Below are 22,931 nucleotides of genomic sequence, written 5' to 3' on the forward strand. Positions count from 1 at the left end.
CCCTAACTACTATCCTACATTGCTTATCTCTGAAGCAGAGAATATGTACACTTTTTTTAACAATGTATTAATTTTCAATTTTTCTTTTTCCCTTTCAGTATCTAGAGAGAACCTCCAGCAGGAGATCAATAATCAGGTATGTATTTTGTATTTTGTGTCCTTACTTTAATATTGACCTTTTGCTCTGAATTTGAAAAAGCTGACTTTATGAAAGTGAAACACATTTGGATTTGGAGATTTTGGGTGGTGAGGAGAAATCAGTAAATATTCAGTGGCCACACCAACCATTCTGGTTCAATTCCCATTCTCTCTTATTATTGTCTAAAAAAAATAAGAAGTAGAAAAGAAAAATTGACCTGAAGTGAAAATTTAAAGTCCAAATAGTCTCACAATCATAACATTAAATTCTGTTGATAGAATCAAAGCTGCAAATGGATACTTCTATCTCATTTTCCCCTAACAAACTTAATTAACTCTTATCTATGATTTTCCCAAGATCTAGCTCTCAATGGTGAGAATTAAAATTTTATATTCAATTACTGAATCTCTCAAAATTTTTAAATATGTGCTATTCCTCACTTGACTAGCACAGAGTTTCATAGAGTTTTTTAAAATCTGGACCTGTTATTTCAGTGTTATAGAAAGTTTAGAAGTTCCTCAACCAATCAATCAATCAACAAGCATTTATTACATAGTGACTACATGCCAGGTGTTGTTAGCCACTAGGGAGACAAATGTGATGTGCACATGGAGTATCTCTACCCACAGTGTGGTTACTTCACACCTCCTGCATTGGCATGTACTAACATTTTACTTTCTTGTGTTGATTTGTTCATCCCAACTTTCTCTCATATTGGTAAGTAAGATTTCTGGAGAAGGACTACCAACCCCATAATTACATTCAAACTCTCTTGGGCTCCTAAGTTAACCCTGTTTGGAGAGAACACACTCTCTCCTACTCTCCTTTTAAATGCGTAAATTCCAATCATTTCCACAAAACTAACAAAACTAATTTCATAATAATGACACTTTGGGAACTTATATAACCATTTACATGACAAGCCAAAAAGATATAATAATAACATCATAGGAATCAAGGTTAAAGCAATACATTCATACTAAATACATAATATCCACATAAACTTGGGAAATGCTCTCACAAATTTACCAACCAATTGGGAATCTTGTCGTTGAAGGTTTCTGTTCACTAAGTGTATTGGCTACCAATACAGTTTTCACACTGCTGTAAAGCTAGTCTTTTTTTTATCTCATACTTTCTTCCATCTTTAATTTTCATTAGTTATTTTCTTCAATACCTTCAATGACTTAAATCAGACATCCTACAACTAACTCACCTTTTACTAAGGAGGTTAAAAACTTAACAAATCTCTCCAGGCAATAAGAAATCATTATTTAATGAGCTTATAGTCTCCACATACATGATTTTTTGTTAATTTTGTTAGTTTTTTTTATTTTTTAAGACTTAAAACTTATATGCAAATGAGCAGAGAGAAAATATAATTCCAACTATTGTTATTTGATTATTTTTTAGTTGTACCTGATACTTCATGACACCATTTTTTGGACAGGGATACTGAAGTGATTTATCATTTCCTACTCCAGCTAATTTTACAGGTGAAGGAATTGAGGAAAAGAGGGCTAAGTGACTTGTCCAGATCACACAACTAGTAAGTGTCTGAAGCCAGATTTGAGCTCAGCAAGATGAGATTTCCTGATTCCAGAAATGGTACTCTAACCATTGAACCACCTAATTGCCATAGTTTTTAAATAGAACCATTCTAACAGTCTTTGTCTTTTACAACATCTACTTTAGAAAGTTTTTTTAGCAGTTATTAATAAATATAGCTTCTACATAAACATAAAATTTAAAATTATTCTTCCAATGAAATGGCATTCTGGATTCCAAATAGTACCATAGTCATAACCTCTATTGATAGGCCCAAAACTGCAAATGGATACTTTTATTTCATTCCCCTAATAAACTCAAATCTCCTCTAGTGTTTAAAAAATACTTTAAATATAAAATTGTTCACATACAAGAGGAACATCATCCTATATCCTACACAATGTAATATTTTATATGTTTCACCCAGTTTATTCTCTGTCCCATTTTTTAACAAACTACTCATAGTGTATTTGAAAACTGGTTTCTTTACAACTAGACCAGCAATTATTATTAAACCAACTTTTCTTTCCTAGTCCTTTCAGGAACCAAACTACTCACCTATGAAAATGTTAATACTTTACATCATTTACCACTTTAATTATTTTTCTTTAAATAAAAGTACAATTTGACCCTTTCAGCACCAACCTGCTCATCTTAAAGAGAAAATACTATGAATGAAGGGGAAAAGTAAATTGTTTCATACTCTAGAATCCAAGGTTCTATCCTAAGCCCTCTTTTCTTTTCCTCCTATATTATCTCACTTATTGACATTAATAACTTCCATGAATTAAATTAGTTTCTTTATGCTCCAGATCTATATATATATTCCTTGAACTGTCTTTCTCCTGAGCTATCATCCCACATTAGAGACTGCTTTTTGGTCATCTGAAACTGAGCGTCCTATAGGTATCTTGCATTCAATGTGATCAAAATTATAAGTTAACCCAACCTAAACACCTAAAAAAGCTGCATAGAATTATAGGCATAAATCCTCATCACTTTCCCTATCATCTACATCTCCTTGCAATTTCTTCATGACTACAGTATGTATTCTTCTGCAATGATCCCTATTAAAGGCACCTCACTTATATTTTTAATTATATGGTGGGGAAATAATAAATAGTACCAAAGAAGTAGGAATGAATAGATTATTACATTATTTCCCCCAAAATAAACCTCTTCTAAACTTTCCTATTTCTGAGAGATCATCTTTCCAATCATCCAGGTTTATAAATTGGGTCATCCTTAGCACCTCCTTCTCTTACACTACACATGTCCAATCAATTGTCAGATGTTTTCATTTCTGCTTTTGCAACATCTCCTGTACTGATCCCCTTTTCTCCATTGAGTCACCAACCCAGTTCAGCCCTTTATTACCTCTTATCTACTCTATTACAATAGATTCCTAATTGGGGTCCCATTTCATACCTCTCCCCTCTTTAATCTATTCTCTATACAGTTGCCAAAGGGGTTTTCCTAAAGCCCAGGTATCATCATGTTATTTTCATACTCTGTAAGATCTAATGCCTTTCTACTAACTCAACTCTTATTCCATCTTTATCTCATTCTTTCTGTAATTTATATTTTGTATGTTTTATAATATCAATAATTATTAATACAGTGTAGATGTATAAAATTTATACATAAAAATATGGAATCATAGTCCAAAATAAAGTTTGCTGAGAAGGTATGCAAGCAAAAAAGTATGGAGACCACTTGTCTGTGGCACAGGTTAAAGATATAGACATTTGTCTGCAGTAAGATACACTCATTCTTTATCTACAAACATCAATCTACATGTTTTCCTACTCATCTAGCACAAATTATCATTCATCCTTGCCAAGGGTATAACTTTCAAGTCAACATTTATAAGGTGTCAGATTATACTCCATTCCTGTTCCCTTCATGCCAAGAAAGGGTGTACTTTCCATGTTTTCTTGTGTCTATTAACACTGTTACCAAATAAAAGGTCCAGAGTGAGCCCATTCATAATTAATGTCTTATTTAACGCAATAGGTAACAGATAGAAAAAAGCAAATACCTTCTAATTTACTGAGCTTTAAAATAAAATTCTTTCACTCATTTAACTAATGCAATATTCTCTGAGTTCACAAAATTATTGCTTGGATTCTTTGAATAGACTCAACTCAATATTTGAAATTACTGTTATTTATAACACTGAAGTCAGTTGACTATTTCAGTATTTCATAGAATGATAAAGATGAATGGGGGCCTGTAAGGTCATCTATTCTAGCTCCTTCGTTTAATAGCTTAGGAGATGAAAATGAGCCAAAGAGTTGAAGTAGTTTTGTCAAAGGTCAAACAGCTACTTAGTGACAGAATCAAGACTGGAATCCAAATCTCCTGATTCCAAAGCAAGTAGTCTTCTTCCAATACCATGGCACCCATCCCTGTCACCACTGGGGCATTGGTATCTTTTTCTCATCCTCTGCTATGCACTTTGAGAATAACCATACTAGCCTTTACATGTTTTTTTTAAAATAACTTTTATAAGACTTGTTTCTTTTAGTATTGTATGTTCAGCTATTATGAAGCATTTAAATGTTTGGGAAGCTGGGCAACCTATTCATCAATAATATATCATCACTTTTAGATCTTTGTTTCAATTGAAGTATTGAAGTACAAAGTTTCTGTATAGTAAAGTCACATAGTGAAGGCAAATACTCATTGATGAATACAAGAAAAAACCTATTTCAATCAATCAACATTTATTAAGCATTTACTACATGGCAGGCACTGAGCTGAGTGCTATATAGATGGAAATAATGGGGGAAAATGTGGAAGACAAATACCTAGATATTAACATAGATGAATACAAAATTTTAGTAGGAAATGGTTCAACAACTAAGAGAAATTAGGAAAGGTTTCATGAAAGAGTTAGGACTTAAGATGAGTGTGATAGAAATGAGGTTAAAGTTCCAATATTATCAGCACTCTACCTACACCAGCTTGCTCTGTATCAGTTCTTCCTTTCATACCTTATTTTTATGAGAAAATTGCATCTTTTTACTTTTTCCAACACAATTTTATTTTTTAGAATCATCCCATCATACACAACTTAACCCCAAGTTTTCTTCCAAACTATTCTAGTTATGATAGCAGTTTTAAGAATACGGATGACATTTGCATATAAGTAAACACTTTGACAAAGGAGTGCCTTATAACTAGTCTTAAACATTTTCTTTATATTCCTTTAATTTTTCCATTGAATTCTGTTCTTTTTGTCACAAATATCTGAAAGTCTTTCAGTTCATCAAAAATCCATTTAAAAAAAAATTCAGGCTTAAACTCAGCTTTACTAGGTAAATTACTCTTGGTCATAACCCCAATTATTTTGGTCTTTGAAATGACTTTTGGTGTAGAAGCTGCCAGGTCTTGTGAAATCCTGCAGTATTTAAACCAATTTTTTCCCTTGATATATGCAATATTTTCTCCTTAACCTGGGAGTTTTAAAACTTGGTTATGATATTCCTACAGGTTTTCCTCCTCAGATCACTTTCAAGTATTAAATGGAAGATTTTTTTTTCTATTTCAACTTTATCCCCTTGTTTTAGAATTTTTCTGTAATAATATTATATTTAGATTTTTAAAAATAATAACTTTCAGATAGTCCAACTATTTTTATATTGTCTTTCTTCAATCTGTTCTCCAGATTGTTGAGGTCTAGATTTAGGGTGCCTAAATGAGATTAGGGTTTAGTTGAGGTCTAGTGGCAGGTTTGGGGTACAGGAAGTCAACTCCCCTGCAACCCCCCTGGATTTGGCACAAGGATATGGCAGTAAATGAGGTTTAGTAGTGGCGCGAGTCCCCAATAAAGGCATTTATTGGCCAGAGAGCTAGACTGAAAAAAGAGATTTATTATTAGGTAAGCAAGGTTAAAGTATAGGTGAAGGTAGAGATAAAAAGGGCATCAGACAGAGGGTGCAGTGGACAGAAGGGCCTCACATGGCTAGCATGTTTTGGAATCTCTGCAAAGAGGGGGTCCCAGCATCTCCCTTTTATAATGGGAGACTTAGCTCAAGGGGCTTTTGGGTATAGCCCCAAAGTTGGCTCAGATCCCGGTGGGGCTGGGAAAGGTCTGAATCTTCTATTGGAATTCAAAGGGACCAGGAGTTGTGAATCAAAGGGTAATTACATTAACTAGAGAGATTTAGGAATCAAAGATAGGAATCTTTCCCACATCAAGATCAGTTGCTTTTCTAAGAAGGTGCTTCAGATTCTCTTCTCATTTTTCTAGTTATATCATTTCTTGTTGTCTTTTAGTATAATTTAATTCTTCTTGCCCAATTCTGTTTTTCAAGGAGCTATTTTCTTCCTTAAGATTTTGGACTTCTTTTCCCAATGGGTTAACTTTCTTTTCATAATTTTCTTTGATTGCTTTTCTTTTCCTAAATGTTCCTTGATCTCTCTTATTTGATTTTTATTCTTCCTAGAACTCTTTTTGTGCTCATTTGACATTGCTCTTTGGGGTAGGAGTGGCTTTTTTTTTAACTTCACTATTTTTTTCTAATATGAACCCCTATGTTTGTGTATGCCATCATAGCTATCTCTGGTCAGGGTCTTTTCCTTTGAAAGGGGAAGAGAACTGTTTGTTCCCTTTAAGATTATCACTCTGAGATTGTGTCCCCTTTGATCAGGATCTCCCAGACTCCAAGGAGTCAAGACAGAGCCCAAACCTTTCAGGATGAGAGAATCAACTCCCATCGAAATTCTAAATTCTCATTCAATTAAGGAATCCTGATCTGATCTGTCTTAGCTCCCACCTGGTCTGATCTGCTCAGGCTGTCCCAGCCCCGACCAAGATACCCAATATAACAGCTTCCCTCAACCAAGGTCTTTGCAGATGGACCTAAGTAGTTCACTCTACTGCCAGGACCATTCTGCCCACTGAGAAAGCATTCTCGGTGCCAAAACTCCATTTCCCAATAGATCTGACAAGAAGTCAGTCTCTTGATAAACTGATTTCTATCCAACAATAAACTTTCATTTTGCAACTAATAATTCAGAAATGAGTGAATTCTTCACTCCTAAACCTGCGGCCGATTTAAAGGGCATTCTTAAAAATTCTTATTGCCACTAACCTCTTGACCACCAGGAATTGAGACCACTCAACCTGCATCACCTTTGCTTATTCATTTTTACTTATTTATTTTTTTAGCAGCTTATTGTTATAATCCGGTTGTAATTCTGATGTTGTCCCAGGCCTCTTGTCCTCCTTTCTGTTATTTTCTGAATTCTTTCTGAAGGCTCAAAATCAAGGAATCCTCTCCTCCCCTAAACCACAGTTAAGGCTTTCAGCCAACTTTCCCCAAAGTATTCTTGCTTCCTGAAGTAAGACATAGAAAGGAGGAGGGGCTCAGTTTTCCTACATTCAATTGTTGGCTTATCCTTAGATGAAAGTTTATGACATAAAAGTTAGTGAGATGAAAGTTCCTGAGGCCATAAAGTGAAATTTCTTGAGGCATAATCTGCTTCCTGTTGAAGCTGCCCTCAGGGCCTGCTACTTATTGATTCAGTGGAGCTGGCCTGAAGGTGGCTACTTTCCACTCAGGCTAAACCTTATCCTCTGGAGGTTATACCTTTCCCAAAGACCTTTCAAATTGTTTTAGGAGGATAGCTGCTTTTCCTTTTATCTTTGCTGCTTTATGTCCATTTCATTGTAATGTTCTATTTATGGGAGAAATTTGGAAAGCCTAGAAATTTCTTACCTACTCCATCATCTTCCCAGAATGTAATGTCAGAAACCAAGGGATTTTAAAAGGGGAGAAGGAAAAGAATACATTTTAGCAATGGGAGTAATCAGTACAAAAATTATGGAAATGGAACATAGTATGTTATAAATAACAAAAGACCAGTATGTCTGGATCAAGGAGAATGTATAGAGAGAATGATAAAAAGGGAAGCTATAAATGTCAAATATAGGAGTTGGTTGTTCTTGATGTTCTTTAGTCATTCTAACCTGTTGTAACTCCTTTTGGGGTTTTCTTAGCAAAGATACTGGAATGGTTTGACATTGTCTTCTCCAGATTACTTTACAGATGAGAAAATTGAGGCAACTAGCTGAGGTCAGATTCAAATTCATGAAGATGACTTCCTGACTCCAAACCCAGCACTTTGTTCACTAGAGGTAATAACATAATAAAGTCACACAGGTAGTAAACAGAGACAGCATAGGATACTAGACTTGAATATAACCTGATGGATCCATTGCATTCCTTTTTCCAGGGTCAAATGATTTGTACAAGATCACATACAAACCATTCATAACAGAACTGATTGTAGAAGACTCAGAATTCTCTTACTTGGAAATTTAATGCTTCTTCCATGACATAACAGTGCTGCTCAGGAAATGTATATCACCCAAGAGATTGTTGGAAGAAAAGGACACATCTTTTTTTTTTCTTTTTTATCCTGAGGTAATTGGGGTTAAGTGACTTGCCCAGGGTCACACTGCTAGGAAGTGTTAAGTATCTGAGGCCATATTTGAACTCAGATCCTCCTGACTTCAAGGCTAGTGCTCTAGTTGATGTGCCATCTAACTGTCCCCTTTTCTTTTGAACTTACAGTTAGTATTTATTGGCAGAGCAGAGGCAAACATAGGCTATTACAACAGGCCTCATCCATCTTTAATTTATTTCTATCCTGGCACTGAGACAAGAAATGAAACAACTTTAAAGATCTGTTCCTTTGTTTCTGATCTCAATTCTTGACATTTTTTCATTACTGAGGATAATCAACACAGAAATTCCTACTAGAGAATAATATACTGTAGAATATTGTCATACAGAATATCCTGAAATCAACCTTGCTTGCCACTTTTAGATAGTATTATTACATTAAAATTGAAAATCAGATATTCTTTCACTAGGTAAATTATTAACTGCACATTCATATAGAATGTAGAGATAGAAATTTGAAGAGAATACTTCCACCAGAGTGCCAATAGCTAGCAGGTTTGTGTAAGCTGTGGCTTTTTTTTTTAAACCACACCTGAGCTTACAGAACAAACAACTACTTGGGCTCTCTAGAGAATACATTGAATTCTTGACTATGTGATTCACTAGGGAAATTAGTGGTCTTTTTAAAAATAACCTCTTAATAATAATGTTTATTAAGCTAAGACAAAAATTAGCAGTGACCCATGTGGCCACCAGAATATGAACCCAAAATATTATCCCAGAATAGGATAAATCCATAATCCATTATTTTTTCTTGCTCTCTAATTAGTACTACAACTTCATGAAAATATTTTTTAAATTGTTTATTTTATTGACAGTTTTTTTTTTGCCTATAACCTCCTTCCACTCATATATCCCTCCCTTATTTAAAAAAAATTAAAAAGAGAGGAAAAATGGTTCAACAAAACTAATCAACATATCTATCGATTAATTTAGCTGTATTCCATAGCTTTTTGCAAAGAACAGAGTGAGGTCACTTCCCATCTCTACTTTTGATTAAAACTTGGTTATTACAAATACTTAACATTCAGTTTCAAATTTCGTTTTGTTATTCCATCTGCATTATTGCTTTATTTGAGTTTACATATTTGTTACCAGGATTTTTTGTTTATTTGTTTTTAATTTCTGGGAGGTGCTGATAGGGGAAAAAAGTGGGAGGAAGAGAAAATAAATGCTCATTAATTGAAAAAAATTAAGGATGTTTTATATCCTTATTTATAATTTTTCACTACAAATACTTTCAATTTATGAAATTTTATTTTAAAATTATTTTGGAAGACATTTTAAAGCTCTCTTTTGATGCTAATATTATCTTTGGGTCCCAGTTCCTCTTTTTTAAAATGGGAGCATTGGACTAGATGATTTTTAACATCTCTCCCCCAGGTCCCAGATTTTATTTATTTAGATTTTATTTTATTTTTTTGAATAGGTGAAAAAGAAGATTCTTTACCTCAATTGCTCCTTAATCTTAATCACCAAATGGTGCAGTCTCAGTCAAACTGAGACCTGTTCAAGACTTTAGCTTAAAAAAGCCAAGATCTCCCATTTCATGTGGAACCATCTCCAGTTGTCTTGATCTATGTCTGGACACTTGACCCAGATGGCTCTGGAGGGGAAAGTGAGGCACGTGACTTTGCATAGCCCTCTCTCACTTAAACCCAATCCACTTGCCTGACATGGCATCACTTCCCTAATATTATGGTTCTCTTCCAGAACAAGATTTTGGTCTAATACAAGAAAGATGTTTTCTTTTCTTTTGTTTTTGTTTTTAATGTGTGTAACAAAGTATTCACTTTAAACCACTAAATACTAGGCAGGTCTGGAAAAGAAGTTCAGGTCTGGAAATCCCTCTTGAAAAGTGAGTTCTTTGCTTCCTTCTTATCATTAGAGTCACATTGCAATATTTAGCATTTACAGGGTATTCTTTGTGCATAAGGTTTTAAAACCATTGTTAACCAAACACTAGAGAGCTCTATTAAGTATCTTTTACTAAATTCGCATTTGTCACAAATTATGCACAAATTTCTGGTGTCATAGTCCTCAAACTTCTAATCTAGGCATCACTGGCAGTGGGTAGCAATTATTTCTCCCAGGAAGACCTCATAACATGTCTATAGTACAAGATTTCCTCTCTCCCTTTCTCTTAAAGCTTTTATTTTATAATGAGCAGTGAAGTATTATAAGATTCCAGATCCTGGTCTATTTATTTCCTCACTCATTTCCATTGGTTTGGAAAATTTTCATAAATGAAAATATATTAACTCATCAATCAGAACCAAAATTAGTTAACATTTAGCTCTCTATCTTAGTTTACAATTTTCAGGAGTTTCCTGTTCCTTAAAACAAAAGACTACTTTAAGTGAGCTTGTATTTATTTGTCTCTGAAAGAAAGAAGGGCAGAGAGAAAGAGAAAGAATAATAACAAAAAGAACAAACATCATTTATATAGGTCTTTAAGGTGTGTAAAGCTTTCTATAAATATCATCCCATTTGATCCTCACAACAATCTAGGAGGTAGGTATTCTTATGTCCTCATTTTATAGATGAGTCAAATGAGAGACAAATTAAATGTTTTGCCCAGGATCACACAGCAGTTCTCTCAGGCTACATATGAACTGAGATCTTCCTGATTCCAGGTCCAGAACTTCAACCTTTACTATTCTTTACCTATACCATTGGGGTATAATATGAAAAGTACTAACTTGGAAATCTAAAGACTTAGTTCTCTCACTAACTACTTATGTGATATTGAATGAGTCCAGACTTTGATTTTCTTATTTTATAGAGTAGGTTGTACAAAGGGCCTCCTAAATATTTGTCATATATCTGCATTCATACAGATCAATAAATCAATAGAGCAATAGAAAGAAAGAAAGAAAGAAAGAAAGAAAGAAAGAAAGAAAGAAAGAAAGAAAGAAAGAAAGAAAGAAAGAAAGAAAGAAAGAAAGACAAATAAGTTATTTGTCTTTCTTTCTTTCTTTCTTCCTAAGGTAATAGGTAAAGAGATAGAGAGAGAGATGTGGATGTGTGTCAAAGGAATGAACAGGAATAAAATCTTGTCCCAAGTGTGATGGAGGCACTCATTTCTGAAGATATGTCAATCCTTCCAGTTCATTCAAACATAACAATTATTGTCCTAATCATCCAGTTCTTAAACTGTGGGTTGTGACCCCATATGGAGTCTTGTGACTGAACATGGAGGTCATGAAATTATGATTGATTAATAGTAAATGTTTGGTTTGTATACTTATTTTATATACCTATATGCCATGGCTCATGTAAAAATTTGTTGGGAGAAAAAGGAGTGTGAGTGGAAAAAGTACTAATGTACTAAATGATATTCTGATACCCAGAAAGTATTAAAACATCACACACAAAAAAATGGACAGCCTACATTTTGGAAGGATCTAGCTGTAACTGCTTTAGTTAGCCTCAGTATTCTTATATAAAGCTGAGAAGTAGGTGCTGATCAGATTTTATAATTGAAAGGTGAATAATTATTCTAAGCCACAAACAGAAGCCATTCTCCAAGACCATCCTCTGCCTCTCCTTACCTTGTGAATATCTAGTAACCAGGGAAGGGACAGGACATCTAAGCCTTGATATCCTAACCTTGACTTTCTCAGAAGTCCCTATTCCCAACCTGCCACATTGAGCGAAAGTTAGGGCTTCAGCCAAGGTTAGGAGTGATTACTCTTGATCTGTAATCTCACTGTATGTATAGCCATTTAATCTCTTGCCTTCTGCCACTAGGAGCTGGTAAGTAAGCCTGCTTGCCAGTCTGCAGTGAACTTTAGAACTTCTAATTTTAACATGGGATTGCATTACCTTGATCTATTCTTATCGAAATAACCTGACCTAAGAAGGTGGTTTTGACTTATAGACATCTTTCCATTTGAAATGAGCACTAATGGGGCAAGGAAAAATCACATCCCTCTCATCCCCTCTAAAGGTTCTCTTCTAGAATTGAAAGTTGCACATTTTAAAAATCTGTGCTACTTAGAGATTCTTTTGAAAAGGCATGGAAGCAAAGTAGATGGGTTCAAGGCATAGTGACATTAATAATGGGGGTTAGCTGTAAAGTATTACTAATGAAAGGCCATCCATAGTAAAGGTCAGACAGTTTCACAACCAGGGGAGCTCTTAGGAACCAATGATGGACTAGCATATCAATGTGAAATCTGGAAGAAAGAAACCATAATAATAGAATACTAAAACTCCTAAGTGTACCCCTGCTTTTGTGAGTGTAAGGAAGAAAATAGGCATTTATTAAGCATTTACCATGTACCAGGTACTGTGTGCTAAGTGTTTTACAAATAATAGCTCATTTGATCCTTACAACAAAGTAGGGATGGAGATATCTGTTATTATTCCCATTTCACAGTTAAGGAAACTATGATTTGACCATGATCACACAGCTATTAAGTATCCAGAAAAGGATTTGAATTTAGGCCCTCCTTCCTGATTTCAGTTCCAATATGTTATCCACTGCACCACCTGGCTGCCAGTGAGCATACATGGAAGTAACTGTAGAAAGCTGATAAGGACAATTTTAGGAATTTGTTAAGATCTGTACACCGAGAGAAAAATAATAGTTACTGTTAACATAATTACATAGCAGCATTGACTAGAGTTGCTCTATATAACCAAACACTCAGGAAGAATTCAATCAAATATTTGGATTTTTTTTTCAATTTATAAATGGATTTTTTTTTTTTTTTTACTATTTAATCATAGCCTGAGTAAGGACTGTTAATTTCTAAGATAATAAACTGAACTTGGAAGTTATCATCTGAGGAACACTCAAATGTGCCCTTTTATAGATACAAAAATTAAGGCCTAAAGATTCTAAATAATTTGTTCAGAAATCATCAAGTAATTAACAAAGTCAAGATTTTAAAAGGCATTTTGTCACCAAATCCAGCTCCACTAAATCCTAGCTTTCCTTATAAAAACCTATTTAAACTCTTTTTGTTCAGTCATTCAAGTCTAGTCCAACTCTTTATGACCCCATTTGGATTTTCTTGGCAGAGATACTGTAGTGATTTGCATTTCCTTCTGTAGTCCATTTTCTAGATGAGGAAACTGAGGCAAACAAAGTTAATTGATTTGCCCAGAGTCACATAGTTAGCAAGTGTCTGAGATTGGATTTGAATACTTTCTGACTCCAAGCTTGGCACTCTATACACTGAACCACTTAGCTTTCCCTATAAAAACTTCTACAACTCCAAATTGGCAATTTATAATAACTAGATGTACAGATCTGAGTAATTTAGAGACAGGAAGACTATAGTTTAATTCCTGATTGATGCATATTCATTATGTAATCACGGGCAAGTCCATTAACTGCTGAGGATTCAGACAATTCTCTAATTAGGAAGAAGTTGAAACCATCAGCATCAGTGAAAACATTTCTACATCATGAATCCCTCAAGTTAATGACATCACAGATTTAGGGGGAAAAAAAGGAAGAGAACGAGATGAAGGCAGAAGAAGATGATTTGCAAAAGTGGTTGAATTCAATGGTCTATAGATTGTTAGTATATCTTAAGTTTTAAGATTTCAAACTTATGGTTTAAGCAAAAATTATTCCATGGGAAGAAGAGCCAGGCAGCCACTAGAACTCTAGTTCAATGTCTCAGTTTAAGCATAGTTTAAAAGAAGAAGAAGAAAGAAAAGAAAAGAAGAGGAAAAAAAATGCCCTTAATGCTTGGATGAAGCCACTCTTCTGTAGGTTAAAATTTACTCCTGGCCAACAGGATGACAAGAGCTCTTCATTACCAGCTCAAACAAGGTGGGGAGAAGGTCCAAGAAAGAGCATAGAAAATAATCTGAAGAGGAAGAAGTTATACTTAGTAGCCTTCTGGAATCCTAAAACTGAAGGGTCTTTTAGTATCATGAAACCCAGTCCCTTTATTTTATAAGGAAGAACCTTAGATGAGAACTGATCTTATTCATCTTTATATCTGAAATATTCAGATCTTCTTATATCAATAAGAAGCTAATATAAACAAATATAGAAGCAAAACAGATTATGTACCTATATAGATAAAACCCATGCATAAATAAGGACCTTCAAAGTCATATTTTAGATTACTTATCAGTGCAGTGGCACGTGGATTCTAAGGCCAATTCTGATCCTTCCTTTCAAACTAAATATATCAATAAAAGCTTTCTTTGTGGAAGTATTATTGGGTCATCCTGTACATATGGGGCATTTGCTGATGGTGTTGGGTAGCAGTTAATAAGATTTGTAGCCATGGATCAATGATTTCAACCTATTCAACTTAATTGAACTGACCTGCAAAATTGACAGATTTTAGTTTAAGTCTTTTCTTTAATTCACCCCAAAATGAGGATACTAATGGCCAGAGAAATAAATAAGAAGCAGATAATGAGAGAGCAAAGGAAGAGAAAGTGACTGACTGGTTAGTTAGCCACTTAATAGAGTTAACTAGATTTATATGCACATTCTTTTTGAAATGATCCAATTCATTCTTGTTATACAATAACATTAACCACCACTTTTTTCTCACCTAGACAATAAATCATACAATGTAGAAAATCAATAGCCCATAATCTTTACATTGCATACATGTGCAATAAATCTGTTATAACTGACTATAAAGACCTAGCAGATGGTTTTTATGAATATTTTTCTAGAATACCAAAAGGAGACATTATGTATGTTTTTCAGAGAGTGTTTTGCGGCATGTCAAAGGACAGAGGTGACCATTTCAATTTCAATTTTTACTTCTTTCACATTTTCATTGGAAGTCCTAGTGAAAAATTTTAGCCTATAACAGATATTTACTGAAAGATTTTATCTTTTTAATTTTGCTATTTCCATGGGAGAAAGAAAAGTGACCTCAGATGAGGTTACAGGGATTGTCATTTATTTTACTTTTTGAAATATTTTTTAATTCCTGAGCAAGTTCTTGAGCATGTATACACATACATATTCAATAATCCCAGTTTCATCCTCTATAGAATAAAAGGTGTGGGCTATATCACATCTAAAGGCCCTTCAGTTTACATATTTTTCCTCTTAAGATGATTCTTTTTCTAATTTCTAGTAGGTTTATCTATCTACTCCACCCTGCCTAATTGAACAGCATAAACAACCAAAACAAAGTCTTTGAATACACATCCAGTAGGAAATCACATGACTGGTATCAAAAACTCAATTTTGCTCACTTCATAGAGACTCAACATCACAGAAAAGTGGTCACTTGGTAATGATTTTTTTTTTTCCAGCCACAGCAATTTATGAAAACCATAAACAAAGGAATAGAGCGGTCTCCTTGGAGAGAGAGTACCCACACCAAGGAGATCATTGATCTTGAAAAATTAGAGTAAGAAAGATCAGATCAACTTTGTAAAATCCAAGTAGTGACTGAAAAACGGGGGAAAGGGGTGTTTGTGTATATATACATAAATTTTAGATTTCCCAAAGTATAGTCTTAGTCATGTCCCTTATGTCACTTACTTGGAAAAAAAAATCTGATGGGCTCCACGTCATCTAACCAATTAATTCTAAATTTTTCATCCTTTCATGCAAGATCCATCACAATATGCTACCAAGCTACTTTCTAGCCTGAACTCTCTCCACTTTCCATATAAACTCTACATTCCAACCAAATTAAGACTTCTCACTGTTGACTAAACACATATGCTTGCTTCAAAGTCTTTGCTTGTTCCCTTTCATCTGCCTTTCAAAATCTTACCATTCTTCAAGATTCATCTCAAATTTTTCTTTTATTTGGGATTCTCTAAACCAGATGTGATAACCACCTTCTCTCTATTCCCTTTAGCATACTGTGCCCTTTGTGAGGGCCATATCATCTTCTCTCTTATATCGTGATTATTTGTAAAACTGTCTCATACACTCCAGCCATGAGTTTGTATTTTTTCCTCTTTTTTTTCTCCTCTTTGTCACTTCTAGCACAGTGCCTGGTGCATGGTAAGTGCTTAATTTGTTCAATTAGATTAAATCTCTAGTAAATTATCTTTGCATAGGAAAAATAGAGACAATGATAATTTTTTTATCAAATTTGAAAGGAAAATAAATTTCATTTAACACTGTGCTTTTATCCAAACTACGTCAGAATATGTATTTCTGGGAAAGAAAATTTAATGTAACTATAAACAAAAAAGAGAAAATTCTGTGTTCCAGCAGAAGATCCTGGTGAAACCCGCCTTACTTCTATTATTCTTAATGTAGACACAGTTCAGTGTCCACAGAAGTGCTATGTTACATCCTGTGGTCTACCATCAAAAGATGAAATAAACAAGATTTTTTCACTGTTCCATCACTGGAATGTGCCTAGCTTTAAAAATGTTGTAAAAAAGAATATTTTCATCATGCTATTATTTGCTAATTAAATTAGTGCAATGTTTCATGGATATGGAATAATGTAATTTACTATATTGAATAATTAACCAATCAGATTGTTCTTATTTTCTGAAACAATGGATTGACTAAAATGTTACTATAAACAAAATAGATTTTGTTAGGCATAATCCACTTTGTAAACAAATGAAATTAATTCTTTGCCTGACTTAAGCTTCAAAAATGAAAGACTGAAACTGAACACATGCTTCCAATTCTTGTTCTCTTACTAATATGGCACTTAATATAAAAGTTATAATTTAACCTACCCCCAAGTATTCCGTACTTGAGACTAAATGGCTCTTAGAAATATGTTCATCAACAGATGGGAACCACTTATGGCCTCATAAACTCAAAAAACAAGTGAAATTATCTCAGCAAAAGAGAAAGAGATTACAATAAAGCCTCATCTGGTTATCTTGGATAAAATTAATATATTGCACATTGGTTTTCATCTTAATGAAGAAGGGCTAGGAATCACTTTTCTTCATATCATTTGAATACTGAAGAAGAAGTTCATAGAATTGACTCCTTTAAACAATCAAGTATCTATTAAGTGCCTGCAAGTGCCTAGAACTTTGCAGCACAATTACTGCCCTCTAAGATCTTACAATCTAATTGGAAAGACAATAGTAAATATAAAGAGCAATAATTTGGCATGCAAAGTAGAGTTTGGTCACTAGCCAACTGACCTAATAAGATTGTGAGAGTTGCCAAGGTTCTGGGAAGAAGATTAACAAAGGCTTGGCAGAGTTTCATGGAAGAGATTTTTAGCTAGACTTTGAAAGATGCATGTGATCTGCATTGAGTAAGAAAGGCATCTTTAATGGGGATAACAGCATAAGGAAATGCACAGAGGCAGAAATTGGCACCATTTTGATAGGATGTTGAAAAAGAGCAACATGACTGGAATGTATAAGATATCCAACCAAATAATTAGATAATAGAAATAATATGATAAGTGGTAAAATCAGCATTCAAATCCAGTTCCTCTGGCTCCACATCAAGTGCTCCAACATGCTGTATAGTCCCTCTGTTCAGGGAACTTCAGGGCAAGACACCAACACAGATATCTAGAAAACATAACATTATATGATGAGCACATTAGAGAGTTACAAAACAGAGAACTCTATGAGATCTGGATAGTAAAATTATATTAACAGAAAGAACCAACGAACATTTCCTGGAGCAAATTACATTTCTTTGGGGTGGCAAAGGATAGGCAGCAATTCTTTAAACAAAGATGGAAGAGATGCTATGGTAAGAAAGATAGGTGATCAAAAACAAAAATTCTGATTCTTGGAGGTAGGAAAAATCCCATTTTAACTGGAGCACAGAGTAAAGAAAGTAATTTGACAATAGAATAATACTAGATTGTGGAATGTAAATGCCATGAAAGGAAATATGAACTTGATGCAATAGAGGAGGGAAACACTCAATATTTTTTGACCAGAGGGATAACATGACTAAATTTATGCATAAGAAAATTTATTCTAGGAAAAGTAAGCAGAATGAAATGAAAATGAGGGAAAAAACAACAAGAAACCAGATGGCCTGAAAGGAAGCTATCTCAATTTAAATGGGAGGCAATGAGCATCTATACTAGGGATTGGAATAGAGAGAGATGAAGATGGACATTACCAAGGAAGAATCAAAGCTATGTAGTTATATATTAGGGATGAGAAAAAGAGGATAATCAGGGATAAAAACAAATTTTCAAATATAGGAAACTTGAAAATGGCAGAAATTATGAATTCAAAAGAATTATTAAGTTAAGAAAAAATATAAACTTAATTTTAGACTTGTTCAGATCAAAATACCAGTGTGGTATCCTGGTACCAAAAAAGAGAACTGATACATAGATTTTTCAAGCCATTGACATAGAGATGGTAACTGACTTTAAGGGATTAAATGAGATTGCCACAGAAGAAAGCATATAGGAAAAAATGCTAAGTATAGTGTTTTAGTGTACACCCACATTTAGGTTTAAGGAAAGTATGAGGAGTCAACAAAGAAGAGGAATGATAAGAAATATAGAAAGAAAACTTCGAGAGTGTGATGTCTCTGAATATCCATTTGGAGGAAGTGGTCAATAGTGTCAAAAGTCAGAGGTGAAATGTGATAACAACTGAAATGAAGCCCTTGCATTTTGAAATTAAGATGACATTATCTTTCCAAAAAGAGAGGAACTTCCTTATGTTGAGGTAGAAACAAGATTGCCAGTATGGAGTTGTAGATAAATCATTGGATATAAAGTCAGGAAGATGAATTCAAATTCTGCCTCAAATTCTTAGTTGTGTGATCTTAAGCAAATCACTTATGTCACAGCTTCCTCTTTTGTGAAATGGGAGTGATAATAACACTTAATTAACAGAATCTTTTTGAGGATGAAATGAGATAATTTTTGTAAAACTATTTGCAAACTTTAAAATACTATGTAGATACTAGCTAATATTATACTATTTGCAAAGGATTGAAGATGAAGTAATGGTGAATAGAGAGGAAACAGGTACAAGAATAGACAGCAGTGAAGAAGGAAAAGATATTTGGTGTTAAAAGTTCAAAGGAAGTTTTAAGGGTTCCCCCCCCCCACCAGAATTGTAAAGAACTGTTCACTAAATAGCATTATGGATAAAGTTCTGAGTCTTCAGACAGGAATAACTGAGCTCAAATTCAGCCTTAGACACTTACTAGCTATGTGATCCTGGGCACTTAACTCTTTTGCCTGTCTTTCTTCATCTGTAAAATGATCTATAGAAGGAAATGGCAAATTACTGCAGTATCTTTGTCAAGAAAACTCATGAAGAATGAGACACAACTGAAAAATGACTAAAGAATAAGAGCAAAGTTGCATGTTCATAGGCAAGTGGGAAGGAATCAGTAGTGACAGAAAGAAAGAAAATGCATTAGAGAGCAGGAATAATTGATTAGATATAGGACCTTTAAAATGAAGGTAAATAAAAAGATGATACTAGAGCAATTAAGTGGTACAGTAGATAGAGTGCCAAGCCTGAAGTCAGAAAGATTCATCCTCCTAAGTTTCAATCTGGCCTTAGATAATTATCAGTTGTGTAACCCTGGGAATCCATTTCCTTTTTGTCTTAACTTCCTCATCTATAAAATGAGTTAGAGAAGGAAATGACAAGCCATTCCAGTATCTTTGCTAAGAAAATCCTAAATGAGATTACAGAGTCAGACACAACTGAAAAAATGACAACAACAACAAAAATGATACTGAGGTTTCACCAGAAAATAATCAAAGACCTAGTTAAAGAAGTTGGGTAGAACAGCTTGTTTGATAAGTTTAACTCACTACTTTGCCTACACACAGTGAAAAAGTTGATTTATTATATTTATTTTTAAATTTACAACCTGAATAATTCTTTTATTTTATGGTGAAGAAGCCTGTATTACTTTGCACTATCCATGATTGTTGTGTTGTTATATTTAATTGGTCAATTTTAGATGTTCACAAGTTCTCTCAAACAGTAAATGGTACTAGAGAAAGCAATACATCCTTTTCCCAATCAGTTCTTTAAACAGCAGAGATTTCTGCTTTCTCCAGTCAGTCCCCAACACCAAAACTTTTCTTCAATCAGATCAGGTCCCTCTATCAACTGTGAGGCTTATCTCAGTTCAAAACAGCTTTTGTTTTTCTTTATGTTTGTTTGCTTGTTTGTTTTTTTCCTGTCTTCTTTGTTTCTCTGCTTCTATTGATTTCTCAACTCCATCAACTTTTGCTTTCTGGCTTCTATATGCAATTCCTATTATCAGTTTCTACCTTCTCATTCCCCAGCTTCTCTTCATAAGGGTTCTGTTCTGACTTCTTACACATCTTTCTCTTTTACCTCAAAGCACAACCTCTTCATGTAAAGTGGTCCACCACCATCTTAGCATAAGAAATCTAAAGTCCACATTTCTCTCAGATATGTTATAGACAATCAATATGCATTTTTCCATAGTTCCCAAACAGTTCTTTGATTCGTAGTTTCTGAGCAATAAATATCACAGGCTTAAACTGGAAAAAAAAATCCATATGTATTATTACATATTAGCTCCTAAGAAACAATGTATTTCTACCATGTCAGTCCTTTTACCTCAAAGGGGCTACTTTTTTTTTCAAGTTCTCTCAAATCTATTCCCTTTCCTTCAAGCTGATTTTCTCTGGGTAACTCACACAAATGTCCTTTTTCATCCCTTTTCAGGAAATAAAATGTACACATAATAAAAAGGAAGTACCACACATAAAAAAGGACTGTGTCTGTCTAATTGATTTACAACAGTGCTTAACACAGTACTCTCAAAAAGACAGGCATTAAATAAGCACTTTTACCAGGAAAATGAGGAATAGACATTTTTCTGAAGACATATGTTCTCATTTATTACCAATGTACTAAAAGTATAGCTATCTTTCTCCTGTATACTGATTCAAGTAATCAATGGAAATCCAGTACTAAGTTTATGAGAACATTCTGATTTCAGAATAATGGGCCTACATAATGCTTTTATGGTCTATCCATCTTACCTTGCTTTGTGGTCAAAGTTTGTTAGTTTTATTTTGTTTATTTGTTTGTTTTCATTTTAAGAATAAAGATAGTGAGGCAACTAGATGGCACAGTGGATAGAGCATCAGCCCTGAAGTCAGGAGAACCTGAGTTCAAATCTGGTTTCAGACACTTAACCTTTCCTGGCTGTGTGACTCTGAACAAGTCACTCAACCCCAATTGCCTCAGCAATAAATAAATAAATAAATAAATAGAGACAGGATTATCATCTATATCCAGAATATTTTCATCTTTTTTGTTGATTTGTTTGTCTTTTCTTTCTTGTGGTTTTTTTCCCTCTCGGTCTGATTTTTCTTATGCCACATGACAAATATAGAAATATGTTTAAAATCCCTGCACATATTTTTAAAAGAGTGCTTATGAAATAAGTTTGGAAAAGATAAGACAGTATTAAATCTTTGTGTCACAAAGTACTACATAGCCATTAGCCTTGACCAGTGAAAATCTTAGTGTATTGAATGGAGGCTCCTTTAGATGCCTCATGGAATTAGTGATCTTCATATCAGTCAGTCAATATGCATTTATTAAGCACTTACTATTTCTAGTCACTGTGCCAAATGCTGGTGACATAAAGAAAGACAAAAGACAATCCCTGATCTCATGGAGATGACAGTCTAATGAGAGAGACAATATGAAAATAGTTATGTGCAAATGGTTATAATCAATAGAGAGAAGACTTCGATATTAAAAGATCAAGAAAGGTTTCCCAAAGAAGCTTGAAGTTAAAGGAATTTCATGTTAACTGCTACAGCTGCTCATAAATAATGTATTGAGAAAGTGGCAGTAGAAAGAATGTAGTCTGTTGAATGAAATATATAGAATGTGAATTTGGGGAAAGTGAACTGTAGTCCTGATTTCATCATTGACTTATTGTGAGGAAATTTATTTGAATAAGTTATTTCACCTGTCTATGCCATAATGTTGCCATCTGTAAATGAGAGAGCAAAAGAATAGCCTTGCCTTATCTATGTAACTTGGAGGGAATTTGTAATGATAAATCTATAAAAAATATTGAACTCCTTGGAGAAAGGACTTATTTGTCCAGATGTAGTGATGCTCTATTTGTTTTCAGTCTCTGATGGTCTTGCCAATCCAGAATAACAACACTACACTAAATAGAAACTTCCCATTGATTTTTTCTACTTTCAGTTATATCCCTGGCCTTCATATTTTAAGCTTCTTAGAGAACAACAAACATTTTGACTGCAAGGGGAAAAAAACCATAGGGGAATTAACTTCAGAATGAAAAGAATAATTGTAAAATCACAGCTTAATTCTTCAGATCCAAGAGAAAAGCCATACAAATCAGCACATTGAACCAACATGTACAAATAGTCTCATTCGATAAAGAGTACTAAATTAGAATAGTCTTGGAGTGTACCAAGGAGTTTGTGAGTAGGTAAAAATCACTTTACTCTTAGTTCTCAAAGTCTTTATTATTCTTTCATCTTGTTTTTTTTTTCTTTTTTCCCCTCACTTACTTTTATTCTCTAGTTCTTCCTTCCTTGTGTCCTATGCTCAAGTCTAACTAGAATGTTGGCCATTTTCTTTTACCACAGATTTTAGACAATGTTCCTCCTCTATGCCCTTATTTTATTTTATTCCTTAAGTCTATAATATTCTTTTTCTCCTGTCCCATCCTTACCCCCACCAACATTTCTACCAATTTAAAATTTTCCCCTTCATTTAAGGCATATGCAACAATGTGGCAGCAGAAAAGAAGACCAGGACTTAACATTCACTTCTGAATTATGCTGGCTACATGTGACTAAATTGCAGAAACATTGATGACCTGTCCTAGGAGTTCC

General features: G+C 34.1%; 1 protein-coding gene across 2 annotated transcripts in view; it reads left to right on the plus strand.

Annotated features, from left to right (window-relative positions):
- Positions 1-22,931, plus strand: part of CHST9 (carbohydrate sulfotransferase 9) — a 285,604-nt gene that overhangs the window by 258,940 nt on the left and 3,733 nt on the right. For both annotated transcript variants that reach the window (XM_051970304.1, XM_051970305.1), the window contains one exon: positions 99-136. In XM_051970304.1, the coding sequence (XP_051826264.1) occupies positions 99-136 (38 nt within the window). The remainder of the gene's footprint in view (positions 1-98; positions 137-22,931) is intronic.

The sequence above is a fragment of the Antechinus flavipes genome, chromosome 1 (genome assembly GCF_016432865.1).
Source record: "Antechinus flavipes isolate AdamAnt ecotype Samford, QLD, Australia chromosome 1, AdamAnt_v2, whole genome shotgun sequence".
NCBI lineage: Eukaryota > Metazoa > Chordata > Mammalia > Dasyuromorphia > Dasyuridae > Antechinus > Antechinus flavipes.